Consider the following 24,117-nt stretch of genomic DNA (forward strand, 5'->3'; position numbering starts at 1 on the left):
CAAACTTCACTCATAAGGTAAAAAGAAGTTGTTCTCATAAAACCTTTGTTAGGTAGATAATTTTTATCCCCATTTTACAGAGGAGGCATTTTTACCATATTTTCTGTACTTTTCTCTTTTGTATTTTTCACCATGGAATCACAGCTAATCACATATTAGCTGACAGTAATAATGTACCCAGGTTGTCTTTATGCAGCTGAAGTTGGGGAGCTGCAGTCCATGTCAGCAGGATTAACATGAAACCTATTAACTAGGCACAAGGAGGTCCAACTTGCAATTTACATTTACCTCATAGGGTTCTAGGCTTGATGCTGAAGTCTTCAAATGAAAATTAAAGGATTATGGCCCGTCACAAGAATGGGATCGTAATTGGAATAAGTTATACTCCATGTATATATGTCAAAATACCACTCTACTGCCGGGCACTGTGGCCCATGCCTGTAATCCCAGCAGTTTGGGAGGCTGAGACAGGAGGATTGTGATTCAAAGACAGCCTCAGCAATTTAGCAAGAATCTAAGAAACTCAGTGAGACCCTGTCTACAAATAAAATACAAACTAGGGCTGGGGATGTGGCTTAGTGGTCAAGTACCCCTGAGTTTATTGCCCTGTCCCCACCCTCCCAAAAAATACACTCTACTGTCATGTATATCTAAAAAGAACAAATAAACAAAAGAATTATGATTAGAACAACAACAAAGCAGAACTAGCAGGCCAGAGTACCGACCTAAGGGGGAAAAAAGAACTCATGGAGATGGCTTCCAACAAAATATGTTACTGAGATAGCATGTCATTGGACAAAAAAATCTGCTAAATAATTTTAAACATTTTAAAAGAATTTCCTAATTTACTTTGGATGACAGATGCAGTGTGCACTAGCACCACATTTGTTGTTGATGTCACATATTTTGCATATTTAATAAAACTATATGCTTCAAAATTTGAAGTTCTTCAGAGGTTTAGGAGTTACATAACAATAGTTTTTGTGTGTGGAACTGGGTATCTATCCCACAGACTCATGCATGTGAGGCAGGATATCAGCCATTGAGCTACATCCCCAGATTTTTAAAAATTTTATTTTAAAACAGGAGTTCATTAAGTTTACACAGATTGCGTTCAAACTTGAGATCCAACTGACTCAGTCTCCTGAGTACCTGGGATTACAGGTGTGACCAACTGCTCCTGCTTGTTAGATAATTTTTAAAAGACAAACAAAAGTTTAGTGGGGTCTATATTCACAAAGGGGGATAATCATGAAACATGAGAACTGTGAAAAACTTCATTTTAATCTGTTACATAGGATTTTTTTATTATAAACTGTCAAATTTAATTTAGTGTTCAAATAAGCTCTAGCACAGTGCTTATAAATATTCTAAAGAAGGAGGGCTATGCCATTGTCTTAGAATAAAATTAGGTTATATTTGACAGCTTCTTAATTTATTCTAATGCATTGATTTTTTTTTTAAAATGGGAAGGATGTTCCTTAATCTCTACTGTCCTTGAAGAGAGTGCAGTAGTTTGTGGTGATCATGGACTTGATAGGTGTAAAGTTCTTGCTCTAACATTGCTCATTTAAGTGTCACCAAAGGATGAGTTTTTTGAAGAAAATTATGCAAGAATTCTAGAATTGGTTTTTTCACACTGAGAATAAGTGCTGAAGGTATATTGAATTTGGGTGTGAACATCTTACTTGTGCTGGGTACCTGGTTTTTAGTTACCATATTCTAAGCCTTCCATTCCAAAAAAGGTGTGTAAGCACTATTGAACTACAGAATCAAACACTTGTCTCTGAATTCTGACTCATGAGCCTCTCAGAGGATCCAGACCTGCAGCCCATTCTCTTTGTCCTGTTCCTGTACATGTACCTGGTCACAGTGCTTGGGAACCTGCTAATCATCCTGGCCATCAGCTCTGACTCCCACCTCCACACCCCCATGTACCTCTTCCTCTCCAACCTGTCCTTGGATGACATCGGCTTCATCTCCACTACGATTCCAAAGATGCTCATGAACATGCAAACTCACAGCAGAGCCATCTCCTATGTGGGCTGCCTGACACAGATGTCTCTTTTTGCCCTTTTTGCCTGTATGGATGACATGCTTCTGACTGTGATGGCCTATGACCGGTTTGTGGCCATCTGTCACCCCCTGCAGTATTCAGTCATCATGAGCCCTCGCCTCTGTGGCTTCTTAGTTTTGGTGTCTTTTTTGTGCAGCATTTTGGACTCCCAGATGCACAACTCGATTGTGTTACAAATTACCAACTTTAAGGCTGTGGAAATTTTGAATTTCTTCTGTCACCCTTCTCAATTTATTAATCTTGCCTGTTTTGATATCTTCAACAATATCATAGTTATTTATATTTTTGCTGCCATCTTTAGTATTCTTCCCATCTCAGGGATTCTTTTCTCTTACTCTAAGATTGTTTCCTCCATTCTGAGGATCCCATCCTCTGGGTGGGGGGGGGAGCACAAAGCCTTCTCCACCTGTTTGTCTCACCTGGCAGTTGTCTGTTTGTTCTATGGAAGAGGCCTTGGAGTGTACTTTGGTTCAGCTGTGTCACATTCTCCCAGAAGCAGTGCAGTGGCTTCAGTGATGTTCAATGTGGTCAGCCCCATGCTGAACCCCTTCATCTACAGCCTGAGGAACAGGGACATGAGAAGAGCCCTGAGGAGGCTGTACAGCAGAACTGCCTATTCCCAGGAACTGTAGCATCCACTTGAAATGCACAGTGGAGAAGTCTGCCAAACGAAACTGTCAGAGCTGCTGTCCACCCTGTCATTTTGCAGTTTCTGTACTTTAATTCTTCATCATAGTAGAGTGGAATTGGAAACTGGTTAGAGATGGAGAAATAAAGATATTTTTGAATGTGCACAAAATTTTAGTCTCGGAAGAGGGGAAGTTAGGGAAATGCATGATGATAATGATTCCAAAGCAAAACAAATATATTGTCACAGCATGTTGTACTAAAAATTGGTTAAAGTGGTAACTTTTTTCATTCATTTTTTTACCATGATAAGGAATGAAAATAAAATGCAAATGGTACTTTAAAAATTAAAGATACGAAGTAAGTAAATATTTGTAGCACAATTCAAAATATTCAAGGTGTGGAATAAACCAAGATATTCCTCAACACATGAATGGATAAAGAAAATGTGATATATATACATTTGCACATGCATATAGTGATATATATGTGTGTGTGTGTGTATACACACACACATACATATATATGTACACTCACAATTGGGTTTCATTCACTCATATAGAATAATTAAATTATATGATTTGCAGGAAAATAGGTGGAACTAGATAGTAACATTTTAAACAAAATAATTCAGACACAGAAAGATGTTTATTGTAGGTTCTCTTTCATATGTGGAAACAACAGGGCAAAAGATTAAGAAAGAATTTCATGAATGTAGAAGGAAAAGCATTAGCATAGATGAACAGAAGCAGGAATAGCGAATAATCAAGGATAAAGGGACAGGCTGAGAACAGCAGGAACCAAATTATTTTGTTGGCATTAAGATATAAAACAATGTAATTAATATGCACCAGTAAACAAACAAAAAAAAAAGAATGAAACAAAAGAGCACATTTGAGTCTTGCTTAGTACTAGAAGAGCCAAAACTCTCTGTGGATATTTATTTCCCTTCTTTTTCCTCCACTATTATTAGGATGTCCCTAGAGACTGAGATCACAGAGAACTCGGTGTCTTATTATAAGCTCTGTGCATGGAGCTTCCAAGGGCTTATAATGGTCAATCTTCAGCCTGGTGGTTCATGTCCACTGGACCGTGCATCTGTCTCCTTCTCCCATGATTGGCTGCATTAGGAGTCTCCTAACACTCACTGTATTCACCTGTCTTAAGGACAGAGCCTGAGGTGACTTTAGGCACTGGGAGAAGGGATTGGTGTTTATTCTTAATCCTTGGCCATGATTTGGCAGAGGCTCAGTGGGATTCAGAAAGTGCTGAGAGAGAGCATGCGTGGGGGATGGACTATCCAAACTTTCGTTTCCCTTCATCAGGAGAAAATATCATTTGGCAGATTTAAACCATGTGGAATGTGAGCATTTTGCAATTTGTTGTGGAAATGTCATTGAGAAGTTTGTTTCCCTCTCACACTGGATCTGCTGCCCTTAAATCTCATCCATGATAGGGAAATTTGTGTCCTTCTACCTTGTTCTGTGAGCACTTCAAAAGGTTTGTGATGGTGATGATAAGGATGAGGAGGGTGGACAGCAACCAGGACATCGTGACGCCTTGTTCATGGCTTCTCAATGCCAGGTGTGGTGTTGCTGGTGCTGTATTTGCCTAGTTACAATTATTTACATAAAAAATAGGGGAGGGGTATATTAAGTAAGCTAGATAGGAAGAAAAGACTGAAAACATGCTTGAAATTTGGTTCTTGAATGGAGACTCCTGGTACGTCCTCCCCATGAAAACCCAGACAGCCATCTCTTCCCTGCCCCACCCCCACAAGGGACCCCTTGCCCACTGAGGTTTTGAGGATCCTGAGAGGTCACAGGACAGAGTGCTGGCTAGTATTTGTGGCCTCTGCTGTGGGAAGGATGCCTACTGATGACATGCAAAGATGGCTTAAGGGGTAGAGGCACAATAATCCAACACACATCTGTCCTCTTGCTCCAATCCAAGAAAGCCGTGTGTTCTCTTCACTCATCTCTATTCTTGTAAGTGGAGCATTGAAACTGTAAACGAGATGCAAGTCACAAGCTGATTCCATTCCTTCTCAGGATCTGCATATGGTCAAATCCTGTGCCTGAAACTCCCTGTGTCTGAGACCTCAGAACCTCTTCTCAAATCCATCTAATGGTTGACAAGCAAAATATATTGGATGCATTGAATCCAGAGAATGACAATTTAATATGAGCCCTGCTGGCTGCACTTATTCCTCTAAGACACATGGAAAGCTCTTAGTATCTCCAAGATTTAGCACTATCATGTGTTTGATTTGTAATTGATACAGCTGCATTGTGAACACATGGAACAGATTGTATGTATACATGTATATTGTTTTAGGAATATAAAACATAAGGGCACAATAAGAAATATTACTAGTTATGATAGGATTAATGGGTATATTATTGGACTTAAATATCCTGTGATCTCAAGTTATGGCTCCCCTAGTTCCCTAGTACCACATTTCATTTTGCCCCTCATGAAGTAAATACTAAATATTTAGAAAGGAATGAGGAGCCTGTTGTTTCAGGCTACCCAGAGCTTATACTTGGTTAGGAGAGACATCCAAGATGAAAATCTATGAAAATGCTGTGAGACTCTTCCATGGTTCAAGGAAACAGAGCATGAGGTACAGGTACCCCATCTATCACCATCCATGCCTGTGTCTTCTTCCTTTCCATCTGAAAGGACCAGAAATAAGGTAAAACAGTACTTTCTTGCATCTCTATCATGTTTAGAAGGAACCTATTATTTTTCAAAGTTACATATAACATTCACTTATATGTAATTACAGAAGAAATTTCATAAGTATGAAAAAAAAGATGAGGCAGGTACTTAGGTTCTGAAACACTGGCTGTAGAGTTGAATGTTGAATTTATCAACTTGAGTTGAAAGGAATTCCCCTTTCCCATCTAACTGTAGTGCACCAGTTACAAAAAGGCAAATAATAAGAAGGAACACCAGGCTGGGGCTGTAGCTCAGTGGTAGAGCACTTGCCTCGCATGCGTGAGGCCCTGGGTTCGATCCTCAGCACCACATAAAAAATAAAATAAAAATAAAGATATTGTGTCCATCTACAACTAAAAAAAGTTAGAAAAAAATAAAGAAGGAAGACCATTAATGGAGAGGAAGAGGGAGTGGGAGAAGTAAGTGGTAGGAGAATGGAATTATTGAGGATTGAAATGTAGCAAATTATGATATATAGATATTTATGAATATATCAAAATGAACTCAACTGTTATGTAGGAGCACAGTACACTAATAAGAATATTAAAAAGGAAAGTCAAGATCCAAGTATTCCCCTTCACATGCCATAGCTAGAAAGAAATTCAGAACAAAATGGGGATTTCATGAAGCTTACAAGGAGAAGAGTGCTGTAGAGAAAGGAGATTAAAAGGGATGGAGAAAAGATGGAAAGGAAAATTACTGGGGATTGAAGTGGGGCAAATTATAATATATGCATAAACCTGCTATAGCTTGTTATGTACTTAAAACTACATGAAATATTTCAAAGGCATACTTCACATTCCAGTAGTTATACTCACTCACTGATGCAGTGTATTAATAATGCCACCTTTGTGGTTGACAATGTCATATATCAGGTGCACTTAAATCATTTTGTTCTCAAACATTGATGTCTACATATGTGACATAATTTAATATGTAAATAAAAATCATGTATTTACATTTTAAATTATGCTTAAGAGGCACAAACAAAATGTGAGTGATCACTTACAGCCGCAAACAAGTTAATTAGAAAACTCAATGATATAAAAAACATATAAAAGAAAAAAATCCTCACTTTAGATTTGTGGCAACAAAAATGATTTCTGATCATGAACTATCAATAGATTGCATGTTTAGGTAATGCAGTCCTCATCCTTATAGGTTCCTGATGAATATTCCAACTGGGGAAAATGAACTGTTTTCTTAGTAAAATGAGGGTATTTTGCTGCTCTAGATGCCTTTAACAGGGTAATGAAATTATTTTATGTGTTCTTTTATTTTCAAAAGGCTGCTTTTCCATATGATCATGGAATCGTTGCCTCTAATACTTTTAGCTTTCTAACATTGTTCAGATGATGTCTCTAGACTAGGTGTGCACAGAATGATATGAAAAACAGAAATTATTCAAGAAAGAATGCTAAGAACTTTGTGTTTATCATAATGGAAAACAATATTGAAGGTGTTTTGCAGGTTGGAAGAGACATCCACAATAAACCTGTAGACAGGAAAACCATGCGTCGTTGCTCATATCATTTTTTAAAAAAATTCTTAATTTGTTTTAATTAGTTATACATGACAGTAGAATGCATTTATGCACTCTGATATATCATACATAGATGAGATATAATTTCTCATTTTACTGAGTGTACATGTTGCAGAATCATATTGGTCATGCAGCCACATATATACATACAATAATAATGTCTGTTTCATTCCACTATCTTAACTATCCCCACATCCCCTCTCCTTTCCTCCCATTACTTCCCTCTACCTAATCAAAGGTAACGCTATTTTCCCTAGTGCCCCGGCCCTATTGTGAATTAGCATCCACATATTGGAGAAAACATTTTGCCATTGGTTTTGTTGGATTGGCTTATTGAGCTTAGCATGATATTCTCCAACTCCAACCATTTACTGGCAAATCTCATAATTGTACTCTTCTTTAAAGCTGAGTAATATTCCAGGCTTTAATTGCTCCTAATGTTTCAGATTCAAACAGTCATCTCCATGTCATGCAGGGTTTAGGAATGTGGGGTGATCAAATAGATCGAAGTCTCAAATTGGAAATTCAAATACTTCTGGAAATGCTATTGGCCATAGCTGCAGAGCAAGGTGAAGGTAATCCATACATATTGATAGTGCCCTTAAAATAGTAAAAATGGTAATTAATGTTGGATAGATCCATGATAATAAATGAAAATATAATAAATGAAAAAAAGAGAGAGAGATAAGTGTCACAGTAGAATGGGTAGAGAATAGTGATGGGAGGGGAGGAAAGTGGAGGGGGGAGAGGGAGGGGAGCAGAATACAACTGACACTAGGATTGCTGTATGTATACACATGGATGTATAACCAATGTGATCCTGCAATTTGTACACGTGGAAAAAGGAGAATTCATACCCTATTTGAATCAAATGTGTGATATGTCAAGATCATTGTATTGTCTTGAGCAACTAACAAAAAAATAAATGAAAATATAATTGAATCTTAGAAAAGGAACAAACCCAGTGCAAAATAGAGAATCCTCCTGAGTAAAGAATGAGCCCCAAACTTTGCTGGGCCTTCACTTCCTCTTCTTTTTTCCTCTGTTAATATTAAAAAGTCCCTAGAGGTTTGGATGACCTACACCAATTAGGTTAATTGGGACTTGTGCGTGTTGAACCTCCAGGTCACATATTAAATAATGAGCCTGTTCCTGGAGCCTTCAGCTTGAGGTCTTCTGCCCAGTGGGCCCCAGGCCTCTGTGTCCTCCTCCCTTGGATGTCTGCATGGGGACGCTCATATCCGACACTGTGTTTACACCCAGGCTGAGGACAGAGCCGGAGCCTTCAGTGGGCAGGAGGCAGAGGAGCTGCACTGGATGGGCAAACCTTGGTCATGACCCAGCAGAGGAGCAGCTTGAACCAGTAAGTGTGGAGGGAGAGGGCCGGTGGAGCAAGGCCTCTCAGAAACACTGTCTCCTCCCTGTCAGGACCGACATGAGGAAGGGGGTAGCAACATGGGGACACTGATATGTAGAAATTCAGCTCCGATGTGTGTGCAGTTTGTGTTTTGTTTTGTCCTCAGAGGCCCAGGCAACTCAGCCAGAGTTTCGTTTTCCCCCTGACCTTGTTGTGCTTGCTGGAGACCCTCAGCCACGCAGGCACGGGGTCCCACCACTCTGTTGCCTGAGCACTGCACAGTCATTAGGAAGAGGAGGAGGGCAAGGACAGGACTCCATGTGTGGAAGAGCTGGGGTTTAAGCAGGTACCTCAGGTGTTCCTGCGGTTTGGAGCTTTGGTTTATCTATTTGAAAATGTATGATTTGTGGGAAGCAATGAAAAATGTCATTGCAATTGAAGCTAAGTTCATTTTGAGTCTGTTGCTCCAATTTGTCCTGTCCTGGGCTCAGGAAAGTTAAGATTCTGCTACTTACATTGTCTTCTGGTGTGTGTGTGTGTATTTACCACTAAGTAATAAACAGAACAGGGCACTCCCAATATGAGTAATGTGTGATGAGGGTATAAAATAATGATGAAATGCACTTAGGATTAGTAATGATAAAGTTAAACTTATATTTATCCATAACCATTTAATTAAAATATCCTTTTATTTTAAGTTGCTGTTTTCCTATTTCTGTAACATAACTTGTTATTTTGACCATATACAAGATCAAGGTGCTGGGGATATAGCTTAGTTGGTCAAGTGTTTGGCTTGTATGCACAAGGCCCTGGGTTCAATTCCCAGCACCACACACACACAAAAATGATCATGATGTGTGTTTAGAGAGGAATGCTTAATCTCCTTTCATTCCTGTTTCCCCAGTGTTTAAAACCTTATTTGGCACAAAGGAGGCTTCAAATTTTTAAAATATTTCTGTTATTCGTTGGATGGACTCCTTTTGGGGCACAGAGCTTGTCTATAATCAGTGTGCCCTCAACACACTTGGTACCTCCTCTCTGCACTTGTATCCCTTTCAGGAATGTCAAAACAAACAGTACCCATGAGATGTCAGCTCTTGCTTGTGCTTGTTTGTTTGAATATCTACATTATTCAGTTATTCAGAAACAATGACAGAGATACCCAAAAAGAAAGAGGAATAAAGAAAAGTGGGCAAGTAACTGTTTTTTTTTTAACATATTACAGACTCAGCTTATTAGTACTAAATAATATACCCCCAGTTTCTATAGTTTTACATAGCAAGCTAATAGATTAAGAAACTTGAACATAAAATGTTCTAAACAGCACCAAAGACAAATCTGAAATTAAGATAAAACCATTCCCAACAGTCTCATAAGACAAAGAGGAACTAGGTTCTGTATTGACATGATTTTTGTTTTAGATTATCTCTTTCCCACTTCATACTAAAGCCCGCAAATCTTTCATGGATTATGAAAATGTAGAAGAGTATAATAGACTGCAAACAGAATTCTTTTTAATAGATTTTAAATGTATATGTTCAACATTAAAATTATACATATTAGTGGGATAACATGATGCTTTGACACGTGTACTCACTGCATAATTTTTAAAACATCTCTCTGCTGAAAAAATATCATTTCTTTTTTTTACTTTTTTATTTATTTTTTTAAAGAGAGAGAGAGAGAAAGGAGAGAGAGAGAGAGAGAGAGAGAGAGAGAGAGAGAGAATTTTTAATATTTATTTTTTAGTTCTCGGCGGACACAACATCTTTGTTTGTATGTGATGCTGAGGATCAAACCCGGGCCACGCGCATGCCAGGCAAGCGTGCTACCATTTGAGCCACATCCCCAGCCCTCATTTCTTCATAGTAAAAATTTTTCAAATTACCTTTTTAAAATGTTTAGTACAATATTGTCACCTCTAATCACCTTACTACTGCATTCATTTAAAATAATGGAATAGAATAGGAACTATTAGGGCAGAGTACACAGTTCATGTATATAAGTGCATACATATGCACAAAATGTATGTGTTTAGAATGTGTTTCTTACATTTTACCAGGGACCAAGAAAAAATTGTTGTAAGGCCATGGGGCCAGTGTATATTAACCCTTTTCCCTTACAATAGTAGGAAAAAAACTCAAATAATAAAAAGTGGATTTTTTCTCCATTATTTGGATATCAATCTCTTCATCTGTAAGATTAAATCTAAGAAGGAACTATTATGACATAAACTGCAAATTATAGTCATACCATCTCAGATTCAAGACACCACTAAACAAAACAGAATCTAGAAATAGCTATTCAAATAATATATTCATACTTCTTGTTAAATACTGACTGAGCATTTCTGTACACCAAGCCCTGCCCTAGGTGCCTGGGACACAGGAGTAAAAGAGCCCAAGATCTCTGCCCTAGTGAAGCTTGTGCTAAAAGAGACAGAAGAGAAGTCCAATATTGTGTGTGGGGGGGGCACTCTGAATGACCACGCCTTCCAGTCCTGAAGCAGGAGGCTCTGACCAATCACTGCATTTTGTGAGGACTTGGGAGTTGTCCCAGCTGGGATACCAGGGCCTGTTCAGGTGTAGGTGTCACCTGCAGGAGTTGAGCTGCACTCCCCTGTTCCTTTGTCATCCTCTGTCTTGCCTCATTTGAATGGCTTCTTCCCAATAAAAGGGTTCAGCCCCTGCTCCTTTCTCTCTGACCATGGACCACTAAGGTCAGAGAAGCCATCACAGGACCCAAAGTAAAAGGTGTGTCTGTGTGGTCATTTCATGCAGCCCAGTTCACCTGGTGTGGCTTTGAGTGTTTGGTCATGGGAAGCGACAATATTGTGCACTATGCTAAAATGAAGTGAAGAGTTATTGGCGAAAAGGAAGAAAGAAGTGAGGGTACTTGGGGGACTGGACAAGGTGTGGTGTATTTTCAAGGCAGGTGGTTTCCTCTGTGGCAACTTTTAAGGAAAAATGAAATGAAAAATTCAACCACATAATTTTTACATGCAATAATAGCATAACAGAAATACTGAAATGTTTAATCCTGTATATGACCTATTAAATATTAAGCAAGTAATTCTTATGCGTAGGCTGACATACATTTTGGAGTCACACCATTCCAGTATTTTCTAGCTTTTCACAAATGTTTTCAATAAACATTATTTTCATCAGATGGAATTGTTGACACGAGAAAAGCAATACAATGTTTAATAGGATACAGTTGTGTCTAACATGCTTCAGATGTGGAAGATGTGGTTGCTTTTGTCCCCATTTGCATTAAGCAGTATGCACCCAGGGAGGTGGAGAACAGTACACACATTCCACACATATTTGCAAGTCAGTGAGCCAGGACTGAAATGTCCATGTGCTGACTCCCACCTCAGGGTGCTGTACCCTCTACTGAAACAAAAAGTGAAAATATTGCCCATGTAAGAAAATATTATTCCCTATTCGAGATGATGTTTTCTAAGTCAATAATAACATCATGATTAGAACCAAATATATGTCATCTGTATATCTTTTACTTTACACATTTTACTTTACATATTAATAGTAATTGACTGTATTTGACGACAGCTGAATTTTATTGACACCAAACATAGATAATCGTAAAATGAAGCATGCATCAATTATTGGAATTAAAGTACCTCAATGAACATATTACCTGGAAATTTTCATTTCTGTGATATGGAGAGAAAAAGCATTGCAAAATTTTTTTTTAACAATAAACACTAGATAACTGCTGTTCCTCCCTGAGCATATGATATGCATCATCTAAATCATTTGTCATAGCTTTATGGACTTCACAGAGACACTTCAATCTAAGGACTATGTGAATTAGTCCATTTCAGGAACATAGGACTTCTATTGTATAATATTTAGATAATTTTAGGGACTTTTTAGGTAAGTGTTAAAGAAAACTGCTTATGGATATGCACATTAGTAGTGACATGTACATATCAAATAATTAATATACCTGCATTGTGCTGGGAGTCTAGCTCAGTAGGAGAACACTAGCTAAGCATGTCCAAGGTTATGGCTTCTACCACTGGTGCTAAAAAATAAATAAGTAAACACAATTTTAAGATGCATCTACTCAATCATAAGAGCTATTCTTTTGGGGGATCCTGAGAGTCTTACAATGGATTCCTACAGAGAAACTAAGAAGTAAAATAACATAGGTAAAAATTCAAATTTCACTAAATTATCTAAATTATCAGTTCTGAAATGCATATTGCTAAATGTTGCTTTTAAATGATTAAATTGGCTGCCATCCAATGACATCCATGATATTTTAAAATATTCACAGCTAAACATGTTGATAAAAAAGACTGCAATATAACAAAGATGGAAATAACATTTTTACCATAATACTGTAATCTAAGAAGCTAAGAAATTATTGTCTCCACTTTAGACATGAGTAAATGGTAAATGGCCAAAGAGTATTTCTACTAATTCTCTCTTTGAATTTTTTTCTGAATCATATCAAGAGTGTTTCCTCCAAAATAATAACCCAGAAAGGCTTTCAAATAAGTGAGGTAAGAGAATCGCATCTAACTACAGAGAGTATTGATCTGAAAGTCTTTTAAACAGTGTAAAAATGGAGGGACTCACACAGGTTTGTGGTTTTCCCTGGTTCTATAGTCCTCAGCTATGCATGGGAGTGCTTAAGTTCAGAAAAAAAGGCACTATTATCTGTCAGACAAGAGGAAATTGAGTTTTTTTAAAAAAGGCAAAGAACTTTCTTCTTCACTAGATATTTTATGAGGATTGCAAGGGACTGATACCAATAATGTGCATAAACCATAGAACTCCAAAGCAGATCCCAGCATTTCATTTCTGTTTCACCAGTGACATGTGAAGGGGACACAAAGGACAAGTTTGTGTTCTCTGATGACAGTGCTTATGTGTGTGTGGTTGAACACACTTAAGCAAACTGTGGGAACCACCAAAGCTAAGGGTAACAATTCTATATTATATATTTGTTTATATGCAAGCAAATTTTAAGTGGGGATGTCAACCTCAAGGAAGGGAGAATCTGAAAATTCAAGAAGCTGAAAAATCTCTTGGGCAATAACATGTTTTCTGATATAAATGAACAACTTTAAGTAAGTATTCAGCAAATACAGTCCTAGCTCGTAAACAGTGTTTAAAATAATTGAAATCAAAGAATTGGTATCATTGTTTGAGTATTTGATATCTACTTGTTCACATTTCCAACCTTATTTTCTTTTTCAATAGTTGCCCAAGCAGAATAGAAGCAGAAAACCTATCACAGGTCTCAGAATTCTATCTCATGGGACTGTCAGAGGACCCAGAGCTGCAGCCCATCCTCTTTGGACTGCTCCTGTCCATGTACCTGGTCACAGTGCTTGGGAACCTGCTCATCATCCTGGCTGTCAGCTCTGACCCCCACCTCCACACCCCTATGTACTTCTTCCTCTCCAACCTGTCCTTGGTTGACATTGGCTTCATCTCCACCACGATCCCAAAGATGCTTGTGAACATGCAAACTCACAGCAGAGCCATCTCCTATGTGGGCTGCCTGACTCAGATGTCCTTTTTTCTTATTTTTGGATCTATGGATGCTATGCTTCTCACTGTGATGGCCTATGACAGGTTTGTGGCCATCTGTAAGCCCCTGCATTACCATGTCATCATGAACCCTCGGCTATGTGGCCTGTTAGTTTTGGTATCTTTCTTCTTTGGCCTGTTGGAAATCCAGATGCACGATTTGGTTGTATTACACGTTCCCTACTCCAAGAGTGAAGAAATTGCTAATTTCTTCTGTGACCCCGCTCAGGTTCTTGGTCTTTCCTGTTCTGATTCCCTTACCAAAAATATAATCATGTGCTTGGTTGGTGCCATCTATGGCCTTTTCCCCATCTCAGGGATCGTTTTCTCTTATTATAAAGTTGTTTCCTCCATCCTGAGGATCCCATCCTTTGGTGGGAGGTACAAAGCCTTCTCCACCTGTGGCTCTCACCTGGCAGTTGTTGGCTTGTTTTATGGAACAGGCAGTGGAGTGTACTTTTCTTCAGAAGAGTCATCTGTCACCAGGAAGGGTGCAGTGGCCTCTGTGATGTACACTGTGGTCACCCCCATGCTGAACCCCTTTATCTACAGCCTGAATAACAGGGACATTAGAGGTGCCCTGAGGAGGCTGCACAGGAGAGCAGTGTGATCCTGGGTTCTGTGGTGTCTGTTTGGACTGTATTCTGGAAATGCAGCAAAACTGTACATCTAGATGATAGATCCTGCCTCCTTGATCACAATGTTTTGTCCTTTCATGATGGCTTTATTTCCTGATGGTACTTCAGAGTGGAATGTTGGTTTACAAGGTTAAGAGAAGACAGAAGGCACAGTTTTTTGTTTGTTTTGTTTTAGGCGGGTGCACATTTTTAGTTAGGAAGATGGAAATTCTGAGAGAATGTATCAGTGCCTATGAACAGTGCATTTAACCATGTGTAAAGTGGTTACGTGCTGTTATTGTCTGACCACTATATTTTGAACATAAAAAGTGGATGTATCTTGAGGGGAAAAAATAAATTAAGATAAAAACACTTAATAGTATATACAAGATTTCTGCTGAGCACGGAGAGACTCCAAATATATTGTAGACATTCATTTTCTCTTCTTCTTCCTCCACTATTGTAAGAATTCCTTTGAGACTGGAATTTTGTTGACCTATGGGACTAATTCTGATTTCTATGCTTTGTGCCTCATGGTCCTCTGATGGTTAATAGAGAGCCTTCCCTCCTGTCCTGGGTCTTAAAGCTCAATTTCAGGGTGTTCACATCTGTGTCATTTCACCCCTGGCTTTCTCTGTCAGCAAGCTCCCATCTGTCCCTGACTAATGTCATTGATAGGAGGGAGCCTGAGTCTTCCCTGGGCACCAGTCACAGGATGGGTTTCAAAACTATACTCTGTGTTCATGAACCAGCTGAGAAGCAGCACAACTCATTAAGAGAAAGGACGTCTCACTCCTGTTTCTCATCATGGAGACTGACATGACAGTTTGGGCATTGATATGGGAAAATACCCACCTGCAGGTTTCAGCTGGGTTCTGTGAACCATGATGGGTCCTGGGAATCCCATTCATGTTTCCCTCTCCTCTCACACTGCTTCTACCCATCCCTCAGACAGTTATCCATGAAACCAGAGTGTGGCTTCCAACAAACTGTTCCCCATGCAGAGCAAAGAATTATTATGAAAGTGATTCTGAGAACAAAGAGGAGATTGTCTGTACCCATGAAGTCATGAGCTTATCTTGAGGGATTCCTAAATGCCAGTGTCTGAGATGTGTGTTCTGTGGTGACTCACATCATTTCATCCACATAAACTGCCCCCTATTTAAGCCCTAGGTTGCTATTATTTTCCAGAAAAGAAAAGAACACAGCATTTTGTGTTCATAATATCAGGTTGCTTGGTAGAAAAGAAGCCGGAGCTGTTTGCATGATCCTTCTGACGATTGACGTAGGCCTCTTGCACCTTGACAGGAGAACCCTGGACAGTTTCCTGCTTCACCAGACAACCAGCAATGCCACTGCATATCTCCAAAGAGACAATGAATTTGAAGGTGTTCCTTCATTTTTATATCATGGAATAATTTAAGGGAAATAGCATCATTTCTTCTTTCAAGGTTTGGTGAAGCACAGCTGAGCATCCATGGTCCTAGACTTTTCTTCCTGGAAGGTTTTAATTTCTACTTTAATCTCCACACTTGACATTGGTCTGTTTAGGTTTTCTATATCCACTTGACTCAAGTTGAGCAGGTAATACCTGTCTAAAACTTTTTCAATATCTTCTAGATTTTCTAATTTATTGGAGTATAAGTTTTAAAAGAGTCCCTAATGATCCTCTGTATTTCAAAAGTGTCTCTGTAGTTTCAGGAACTGATATTAAAAATTAATTTTTCTGTCTGTAAAATCCATTGGGTGAATCTATTAATATGAGAAGAATAAATTTAAATATCAATTCATTGCAAGCACTGAGCACACTTAAGTAATACAGTGCACTGGAACTGTTCAAGCACCCTCTTATTTTTTAACCCCACAAATGCACTAGAAGAAGTTAAACATGTCTTGTATCATATTCAAAATTGCACTGTTTATATGGGGTTCCCTTTATTTACTGAAATGCTTACTTTTTAATGTTTTCATTAGTGCATTCTAGTTGTTGTACATCAAAATGGGGTTCATTTTGACAAATGAAGACATGCATATCATTATAATTTGCTTAATTTCAATCCCTGTAATTGTGCTTTTCCTCCCCTCATCCCTTACCCAGTTCCCTTTTCTCTGCTGTTATTCCTTCTATTTATTTAATCTTCTTTAATAGGCACTTGGAAGATATACATAAGGTGGAATTCTCTGTGGTTTATCATATGTGTACATAACATAATTGGGTCAAGTTCATTCTGCAGTTCTTCCTTTTACCCATCCCTCCTCCCTTCCTCTCAACCTCCTCCCTAGACTCCACTAATCTCCTTTATATTTTCGTGGGATCCCCTCTTTAAAAATTCTTTATTTCTCTCTAACTTCCTCATATGATGGAAAATATTTGATCATTGACTTTTTGAGTCTGGCTTATTTCACTTAGAATGTTTCTTCAGTTCCATTCATTTTACCAGCAGATGACAGAATTTAATTCTTATGTCTGAGTGAAATTCTGTTTTGTCTATATACCACATTTTCTTGATCTATTTCTTTGTTGATGAACAGCCAGGCTGGTTCCATAACTTAGAGATTGTGAATTGTTATGCTATAAATACTGATATGCTTGTATCATTATAGTATGCGGACTTTGCTTGTTTTGCATAAATACCAAGGAGTGGGAGAGCTGGGCCATATGGTGGTTCCATTTGTAGTCTTTTGAGGAATCTTCATACCACTTTCCAAAGTGGTTGTCAGTTTGCATTCCCACCAACAATTTAGAATATTTCTTCCATGTCTCCACCAGTATTTATTATTGTTAGTATCAATGCTTGCCGTACTAACTAGAGTGAGTTGAAATCTCTGTAGTTTTGATTTGCAATTCCCTCATTAATGAGAATGTGGAACTTATTTTCATATATGTTTGTTGGTCATTGGTATTTCTTCTTTTGAGAAATGTTTTTTTAGTTCTTTTGTGCATTTAGTCCTTAGATTATTTGTGTTTTTTCTAGTGTTATTTCAATTCTTTATATATTCTGAATATTTCTCTCTTGGTAGAAGGGTAATTGGCAAATATTTTCTCCCATTATATAAGCTCTCCCTTCACACCCTTTTTTCCTTTTCCTTTTGTACAGAGACTATTTAACTTGATGGCATCCCACTTATTGATTCTTAGTTTTATTTCTTGAGTTTAAGAGGTCTTGTTATGTAAGTCAGTGTCTGTGCCAATATGTAGAGATTCAATGCAGTCTGCATCAAAACCCAATGACATTTTTCACAGAACCCGAAAAAAATAGCCTTAAAATTCACTTGAAAGAATAAAAGACCCAGAATGGTCAAAGCAATAGTGACCCAAGAGAGTGATGCTGGAGGCATCCTATTGCCTCATCTCAAACAGGTTACAGACCTTCAATAACAAAGCAGCATGGTTTGGGCACCAAAACAGCATGCATACCAGTGCAATAAAATAGAAGCAAAAAGACAAACACACATAGATACAGTCTTCTGATACTTGACAAAGACACCAAAGCTATGTGTTGGAGGAAAAAAAAATACCTCTTTAAAAAACGGTGCTGAGAAAATTAAAAATACATATCCTACCCCTTGACCTCCCTAAAAGCCCATTAAAAGTGGATCAGAGAATTAGGAATTAGTCCAGCAACTTTGCAACTGCTAGAAGAAAACATAGGGTCAGTACTCCAGTATGTAGACTAATACTCACTTTTTTCCCATCAAGAGGTAAATAAGAGCTGGGGCAGTAGCTCAGTGGCAGAACTCTTGCCTAGTACATGTGAGGCACTGATTTGATCCCCAGCACCACATTAAAATAAAGAAATAAAATAAAGGCATTCTTTCCATCTATAACTACAAAAATTTTTTAAAAGAGGTGAATATCAATTAAATAATCTCTAATTTGAGTCATGAAAATGACTAGACCATAGGGAAAACATTTTTTCTAATATCAAGTCATTTTATGGTGGGAGGCAGGAATAGGATACTAGGGTCATGGCCACAGAAAAACTCAAAGAACATAACATATGAAATTGAAAGTAGCCATATTTGTGTAAGTAAAATATTTGATGCTCTTTGTTCTAATCTCAGTTCCCTCTTCTATGGTGAGTATCCCAAAGAAAGTAAAGCAAAACCCCAAACCCTTTTATTGCCTGTTGTGTGTCCAGTTATAAAAAATGTCCTATTAGTTTTTATCTTTGTTTTATAGCACTTATCAAACATGCATTTTATTCTACACCTATTAATCTGAATCATCCTAATAATAAACATGAACAAGTCATACATTTTTTCTCTCAGTAGTTTGGGGAGTACACTGTAGAAAGCCAACCAGTGGAAGGGGAAATCAAAATAGTAAATATGTATCTTTAAAATTCAAATCTTCAGTATCTTTTTGTGAGTTAGTGTGAATGCTAGTTTTATGTGTAAACTTGATGGACCATTGGTGCCCAGATATTAGGTCAGACATTGTTCTGGCCTGTGTGTCTGTAAGGGCTTAATATATTTAGTTGAAATTAACATTTGAACTTGTTGCCTGAGTAAAGCAAATTGCTCTCTTGGATTACTCTGTTTTCTGTTGCTACAACATAATACCCGAGTCTTGGTAACTGATAAGGAGGAGAGGTTTTTTTAGCTCACAGTTTTGGATGCTAAAGATCCAGTGTGGCACTGGGTTTGATGGGCATCATGGCAAGTGGTATTACACACATGAAAGGGAGAGAATACAAGGCAGGACAGGAAGCCAGAGAGTGTGGACAGGAAACCAGAGTGGAATAAAAGACTGTCCAGTGTGGACAGTCTTGCAGGCAGACCTGAAATGTGCTACCACCACTGAAAACTCACTGGGACACCCAGAACAAGGATGTGTATTTAAAACCAACTTTATTTATTGAGCATACTTTGAAACATTTTAATTGCAGACAACTCACCTCATGTCTTTTTCCACATCCTACAACTTATTACTCTGGTTTCAATCAAGAAGTAGAAACAAATTTCCTTATTTTAAAGGTGAGAACTGAATACCAGCAATTGCTTTAACTTAGTGATGAACAAGGCAAAGAGGGAATTGTGTGGGAATAGACATAGTAACTGAATGGATCCTCTAATGCAGTAAGGGCATAGGGGTGTAAAGGGATAGTGAAATATACCAAGTTCTCATGGTAGTGAAATTTAGTGACCATGCATGAATGTGTGGAACAACAAAACCAGGTGGAAAATACAGTCGTCATTTCAGGAGTCCTTACTCAGCAACAAATATAACTATAGAATAGTGAGATTAAAACAGAAAATCAATAATATAAAACCAGCCTGATGATAACCTGTATGGCATTGCAGGCAATGATTTGAAGAAGATATTTGAAGAAAACCACCTTGTCTGATGTTGCAATAAGCTCCTTTCCAACCCCTCTGAATTTGATCCCTTTAGGAACCAACATCTGAACTTTCCTTGAAGCATTTTGAAAACTTTATGATGAGTCAGACTCTTCTGGTAAGACCCAAGCCTCCGTATTTTTAATCTTCCAAGATTATTCCAATAAAATTCAATATGGAGCACCATTGATATGGCCCCTAGATATAATATGCCTAAATGGACATATTCACTTTTAAAAGAAAATGCACATGATCTTCAAAATGATGTCACTTTTACCTATGTTGAAAAACTAGTTTAGTATTTCACCTGGAGGCCAGGGTCCTTGCTCAGAAATGATAGAAGACACCTGGGTATGTTGATTTTATCATGATGTTTACAATGAAAAAGGATTTCAGAATACTTAGCAATTGAATTAAACACAAACCAAAGGAAATAGTAATCAGATAGGAACCAGAGAGTGGAAGGAAAGCCAAGAAGCCATTATCAAAAATAATGATTTAAGGAAACAGGATTTGAAGGTCTCAATGACTGATTGTTCTAAACCACATTAGAAAAAGGATGTATGACAAAATGAAATTAAAATGCTGTGCTGTGGAGTCTTTTCAGGGCATTTTTAATGTTCCTGTTCCTCAGGCTGTAGATGAAGGGATTCAGCATGGGGGTGACCACAGTGTACATCACAGAGGACACCACATCCTTCTTGAAGGAAGATGACACAGCTGTACCAAGGTACACAGCCAGGCCTGTTGCATAAAATAAGCAAACAACTGCCAGGTGAGACCCACAGGTGGAGAAGGCTTTGTACTTCCCACCCAAGGATGGGATTCTTAGAACAGAGAAAACAATTTTATAGTAAGAGAAAAGAATGCCCAAGATGGGGAAAAATCCAAACATGGCGCCAGTAAAATACATGACCACATTATTGGTGAAGGTGTCAGAACAGATAAGATTAAGAAGTTGAGATGGGTCACAGAAGAAATTTGAAATTTCCACATGCTGATGGTAGGTACATTGTAAAGCAATCAAATTGTGAAGCTGGGAGTCTAAAATGCTAAACAAAAAGGACACAAACACTAAGACTCCACAGAGGTGAGAATTCATCATAACTGGGTAATGCAGGGGGTGACAGATGGCTACAAACCGGTCATAGGCCATCACACTAAGAAGCAGACTATCCATACATACAAAAACACTAAAAAGGGACATCTGTGTCAGGCAGCTGACATAGGAAATAATCCTGCTGTGAGTCTGGATGTTCACCAGCATCTTTGGGACCGTGGTGGAGATGAAACCAATGTCAGCCAAGGACAGGTTGGAGAGGAAGAAGTACATGGGGGTGTGGAGGTGGGGGTCAGAGCTGACGGCCAGGATGATGAGCAGGTTCCCAAGCACTGTGACCAGGTACATGGACAGGAACAGGCAAAAGAGGATGGGCTGCAGGTCTGGGTCCTCTGAGAGGCCCATGAGATGGAACTCCATGGCATTTGTTAGATTTTGTTCCACTATATTCATTGGAAACCTTTTGAAAAAGAAAAAGCAATAGAGGAAGGAAACAAATAAATAAGTATTCAGCACTCTGTGGGTATTTTTAATTTGTGCACTCACAATTACAATATGCACAATTGAGCTCTATACTCCTTTACCAGTATTTCTCAATATAACAAACCCAACCTTCTTAGGACTCTTTCATTATTGGTTTCTATATTATCCATTTTTTTTCTATACACACCTATTTTAGAGAAAATCAACTGCACAAGTTTAAAACACTAAGAATATTATACATAACAGGTCCATTATCTTAGTAAAATAAATCATACTCATTTAAGAAAAATAAATATTCTCTAAGAAAAAGTCTTTCTCAATAAAGAAAATTAAGAAATATGCCTTATGTTGTTCTATCACAAAGGTATAAATTTGAGTTAAGATTTATATATAAATACTTACAGCTACAAATGCATTATCTGGATACTAAAGGCAAGCCAATGGCTCATAATCAGAAAATAACATTATATGTCAGTTATCTTCTAGGCTATGTTAGTCAGGTTTTTTTTTTTTTAAAGAGAGAGAGAGGTAGAGAGAAAGAGAAATTTTTTTTTTAATATTTATTTTTTAGTTATCAGCGGGGACAACATCTTTGTTTGTATGTAGTGCTGAGGATCGAACCCGGGCCACATGCATTCCAGGCGAGCGTGCTACCGCTTGAGCCACATCCCCAGCCCAGTCAGGTTTTTTTTGTTAAGAAAATATGTGACATAAGCAACTTAAAGGAGGAGAAGTTTAATTTTGGTTCAGAGTTTCAGAGGTTCCTGTTCATGGTTGGATGGCTCCATTGCTTTGGGCCTGAGATGAGACATAACGTCATGGTAGAAGGAGATGGCTGGGGAAAACTGCAAAGCTTATAAAAGCTACAAAGAACATAAGTTGACTTCAAATGCTTTACCTGATGCATAGCATAACTGGGGGGCAGGGACATATTGAAGTTGTCATTTTATTATTGTGTCAATCCTTCAAAAATACGTGTGCCTCCTCCATATCACACAGTGATTAATTCCAGATATGTGTGTGGAGGATTGTTGCTTGGTTTCCAATAATTGATGCATTTCATTTTTAATATTTATCATCTAAATTTATTTTACCAATAAAATAAGTCCTTGTCAATAATCCTCATATTTAAAGATATAGCATTAAAATATCACTGAATTCTGTTCAAGAATAATCCTTCCAATAAAACTCATCAAAGAATTTCATTTTGTATGGCCAATGATATTTTCCATTTCACTCCAGAAAAGGAGAAGTTCCCCTGAGATGAAACTCGAAAAATCATTGTTTTAGTTAGGTGTCATTTTCCTACTTCACTATGCAGAATATACGAAGATGTCTCCACCTCTCTGTGCCCACAGAGTTTAATGGAAATAGAATGACACCCATCTCACTTCATGTGTGAAAACCAAGAGTGCCGCTGCCCGGCTGGCTGGGCAAAATAACCGGGGGGTGACGAATAACTTGTGTACGTTGATGCAGCAGGAATAGGAGACGTTTATTGTAGGATCTGAGTGATATTTATACATTTTACACAGCTTATCTAATTAGCATAAAATAGATACAGCAGTCAACCAATAAGAAATCTCCACACTTAATGGCTCCCTTTTGTTACTTCACAAACCACTCCCTCTGGCATTTGGCCAGGCGCCATCCAGAATTGTTTACAGACTTTAACATTTCTCTGGCAAAATAACAGGTGCCAATCTGACTTGTTTACAGACCTTAACACAAGAGGACTTGGAACTTCCAACATATTTGGTCTTTGTGTGTGTTTTTTTAATACAATAATGTATTCCATCATTAAGGCATTACTGACTTTTTTGAAAAATACAATTGTCAAAGGGCATCAGAGCTTAGAATGATGAAAAAACAAATATTTTTTTTAGCCTGAACAATAAGTGAACTTGTCCTTCCTATTTCTGCCTCTTTTCCTTTCTTTATACCCATAAAAATCTGTGCCATGATCTTTTAAGATTAATGCTATAAATGATATTGAAAGAAAAAAGGGCCATGCATCCATACCATGGACACAAACAAGTCATGGTTTGAACTTTTCTCTTTCTGAGACATTTCTGAAAGGTCTGAACATAAAGACAGGATTGCACCAGATGTGTTGGAACAAAGTGGCCAATTTTGGGAACACAGGAAGGGTCGATTCATAAACAGAATTTATGAAGCCTCTTTTGTGCCAAGACAAACAAACAAACCACAACAAAAAGCCCAGCTCTAGATAAACAGAAATGAAAGAGAGTGAGAAATTCTACTCCAAATACACAGCATAAGTATCTATAGGGACCAAAAGGAACTGTCCCATCTATAAATAGGAAAATGGTCACTTCAGGCTAAAAGATATTTTTTTTGAATGGTAAGAAGATGAATCTCAACAATAATAACAACAATAAAAAGTGTGGCTATATTTTATATTGTCCTTTTAAACAAATTCATTATACATGCATCACATAGGACATCCCTTTAACGTTTAGTCCTATTCACTGCAGGTAAATTATCTAGAGTAATGGTGATTCTCACAGATACTAAAAAACCTGCTTTCTGTCCCAGAAAAAAATAGGTGGACCTGATAAGATCCTAAATTAGATTGTTAGCCTCTGGATCCAATCCCTGAAAACTTTTTATGAGGTCTAAGCCAAATAAAATGTTTAAAGCAGAGGATCAGAACTCTTAACCACTGGTACACAGGAGGAATACTTTTAAGTCT

At 38.0% G+C, this 24,117-nt stretch overlaps 2 protein-coding genes across 2 annotated transcripts; one reads left to right on the forward strand and one right to left on the reverse strand.

Moving 5' to 3' along the window:
- The first annotated feature begins 1,800 nt into the window (after positions 1-1,800).
- On the forward strand, positions 1,801-14,508 carry LOC143410773 (olfactory receptor 7E178-like). The gene is made up of 2 exons (XM_076871503.2): positions 1,801-2,150; positions 13,566-14,508. Exons 1-2 carry the CDS (start codon positions 1,801-1,803, stop codon positions 14,506-14,508), a joined length of 1,293 nt encoding a protein of 430 aa, XP_076727618.2.
- Positions 14,509-20,435: 5,927 nt separating this feature from the next.
- LOC143410783 (olfactory receptor 7E24-like) lies at positions 20,436-21,359 on the reverse strand. Its single transcript, XM_076871507.2, has one exon. It carries the CDS (start codon positions 21,336-21,338, stop codon positions 20,436-20,438), a length of 903 nt encoding a protein of 300 aa, XP_076727622.2. The 5' UTR covers positions 21,339-21,359.
- Between the last annotated feature and the right edge of the window lie 2,758 nt (positions 21,360-24,117).

The sequence above is a fragment of the Callospermophilus lateralis genome, chromosome 1 (genome assembly GCF_048772815.1).
Source record: "Callospermophilus lateralis isolate mCalLat2 chromosome 1, mCalLat2.hap1, whole genome shotgun sequence".
In the NCBI taxonomy this organism is placed as follows: Eukaryota; Metazoa; Chordata; class Mammalia; order Rodentia; family Sciuridae; genus Callospermophilus; species Callospermophilus lateralis.

What these genes read in the sequence shown, in the direction of transcription:
- LOC143410773 (XM_076871503.2), top strand. Translation starts at nt 1,801, where the DNA reads ATGAGCCTCTCAGAGGATCCAGACCTGCAGCCCATTCTCTTTGTCCTG. An exon ending in GCCATCTGTCACCCCCTGCA is followed by an intron (nt 2,151 to 13,565) that starts GTATTCAGTCAT and finishes CTTTTTCAATAG; the next exon opens with TTGCCCAAGCAGAATAGAAG.
- LOC143410783 (XM_076871507.2), bottom strand. Translation starts at nt 21,338, where the DNA reads ATGGAGTTCCATCTCATGGGCCTCTCAGAGGACCCAGACCTGCAGCCC.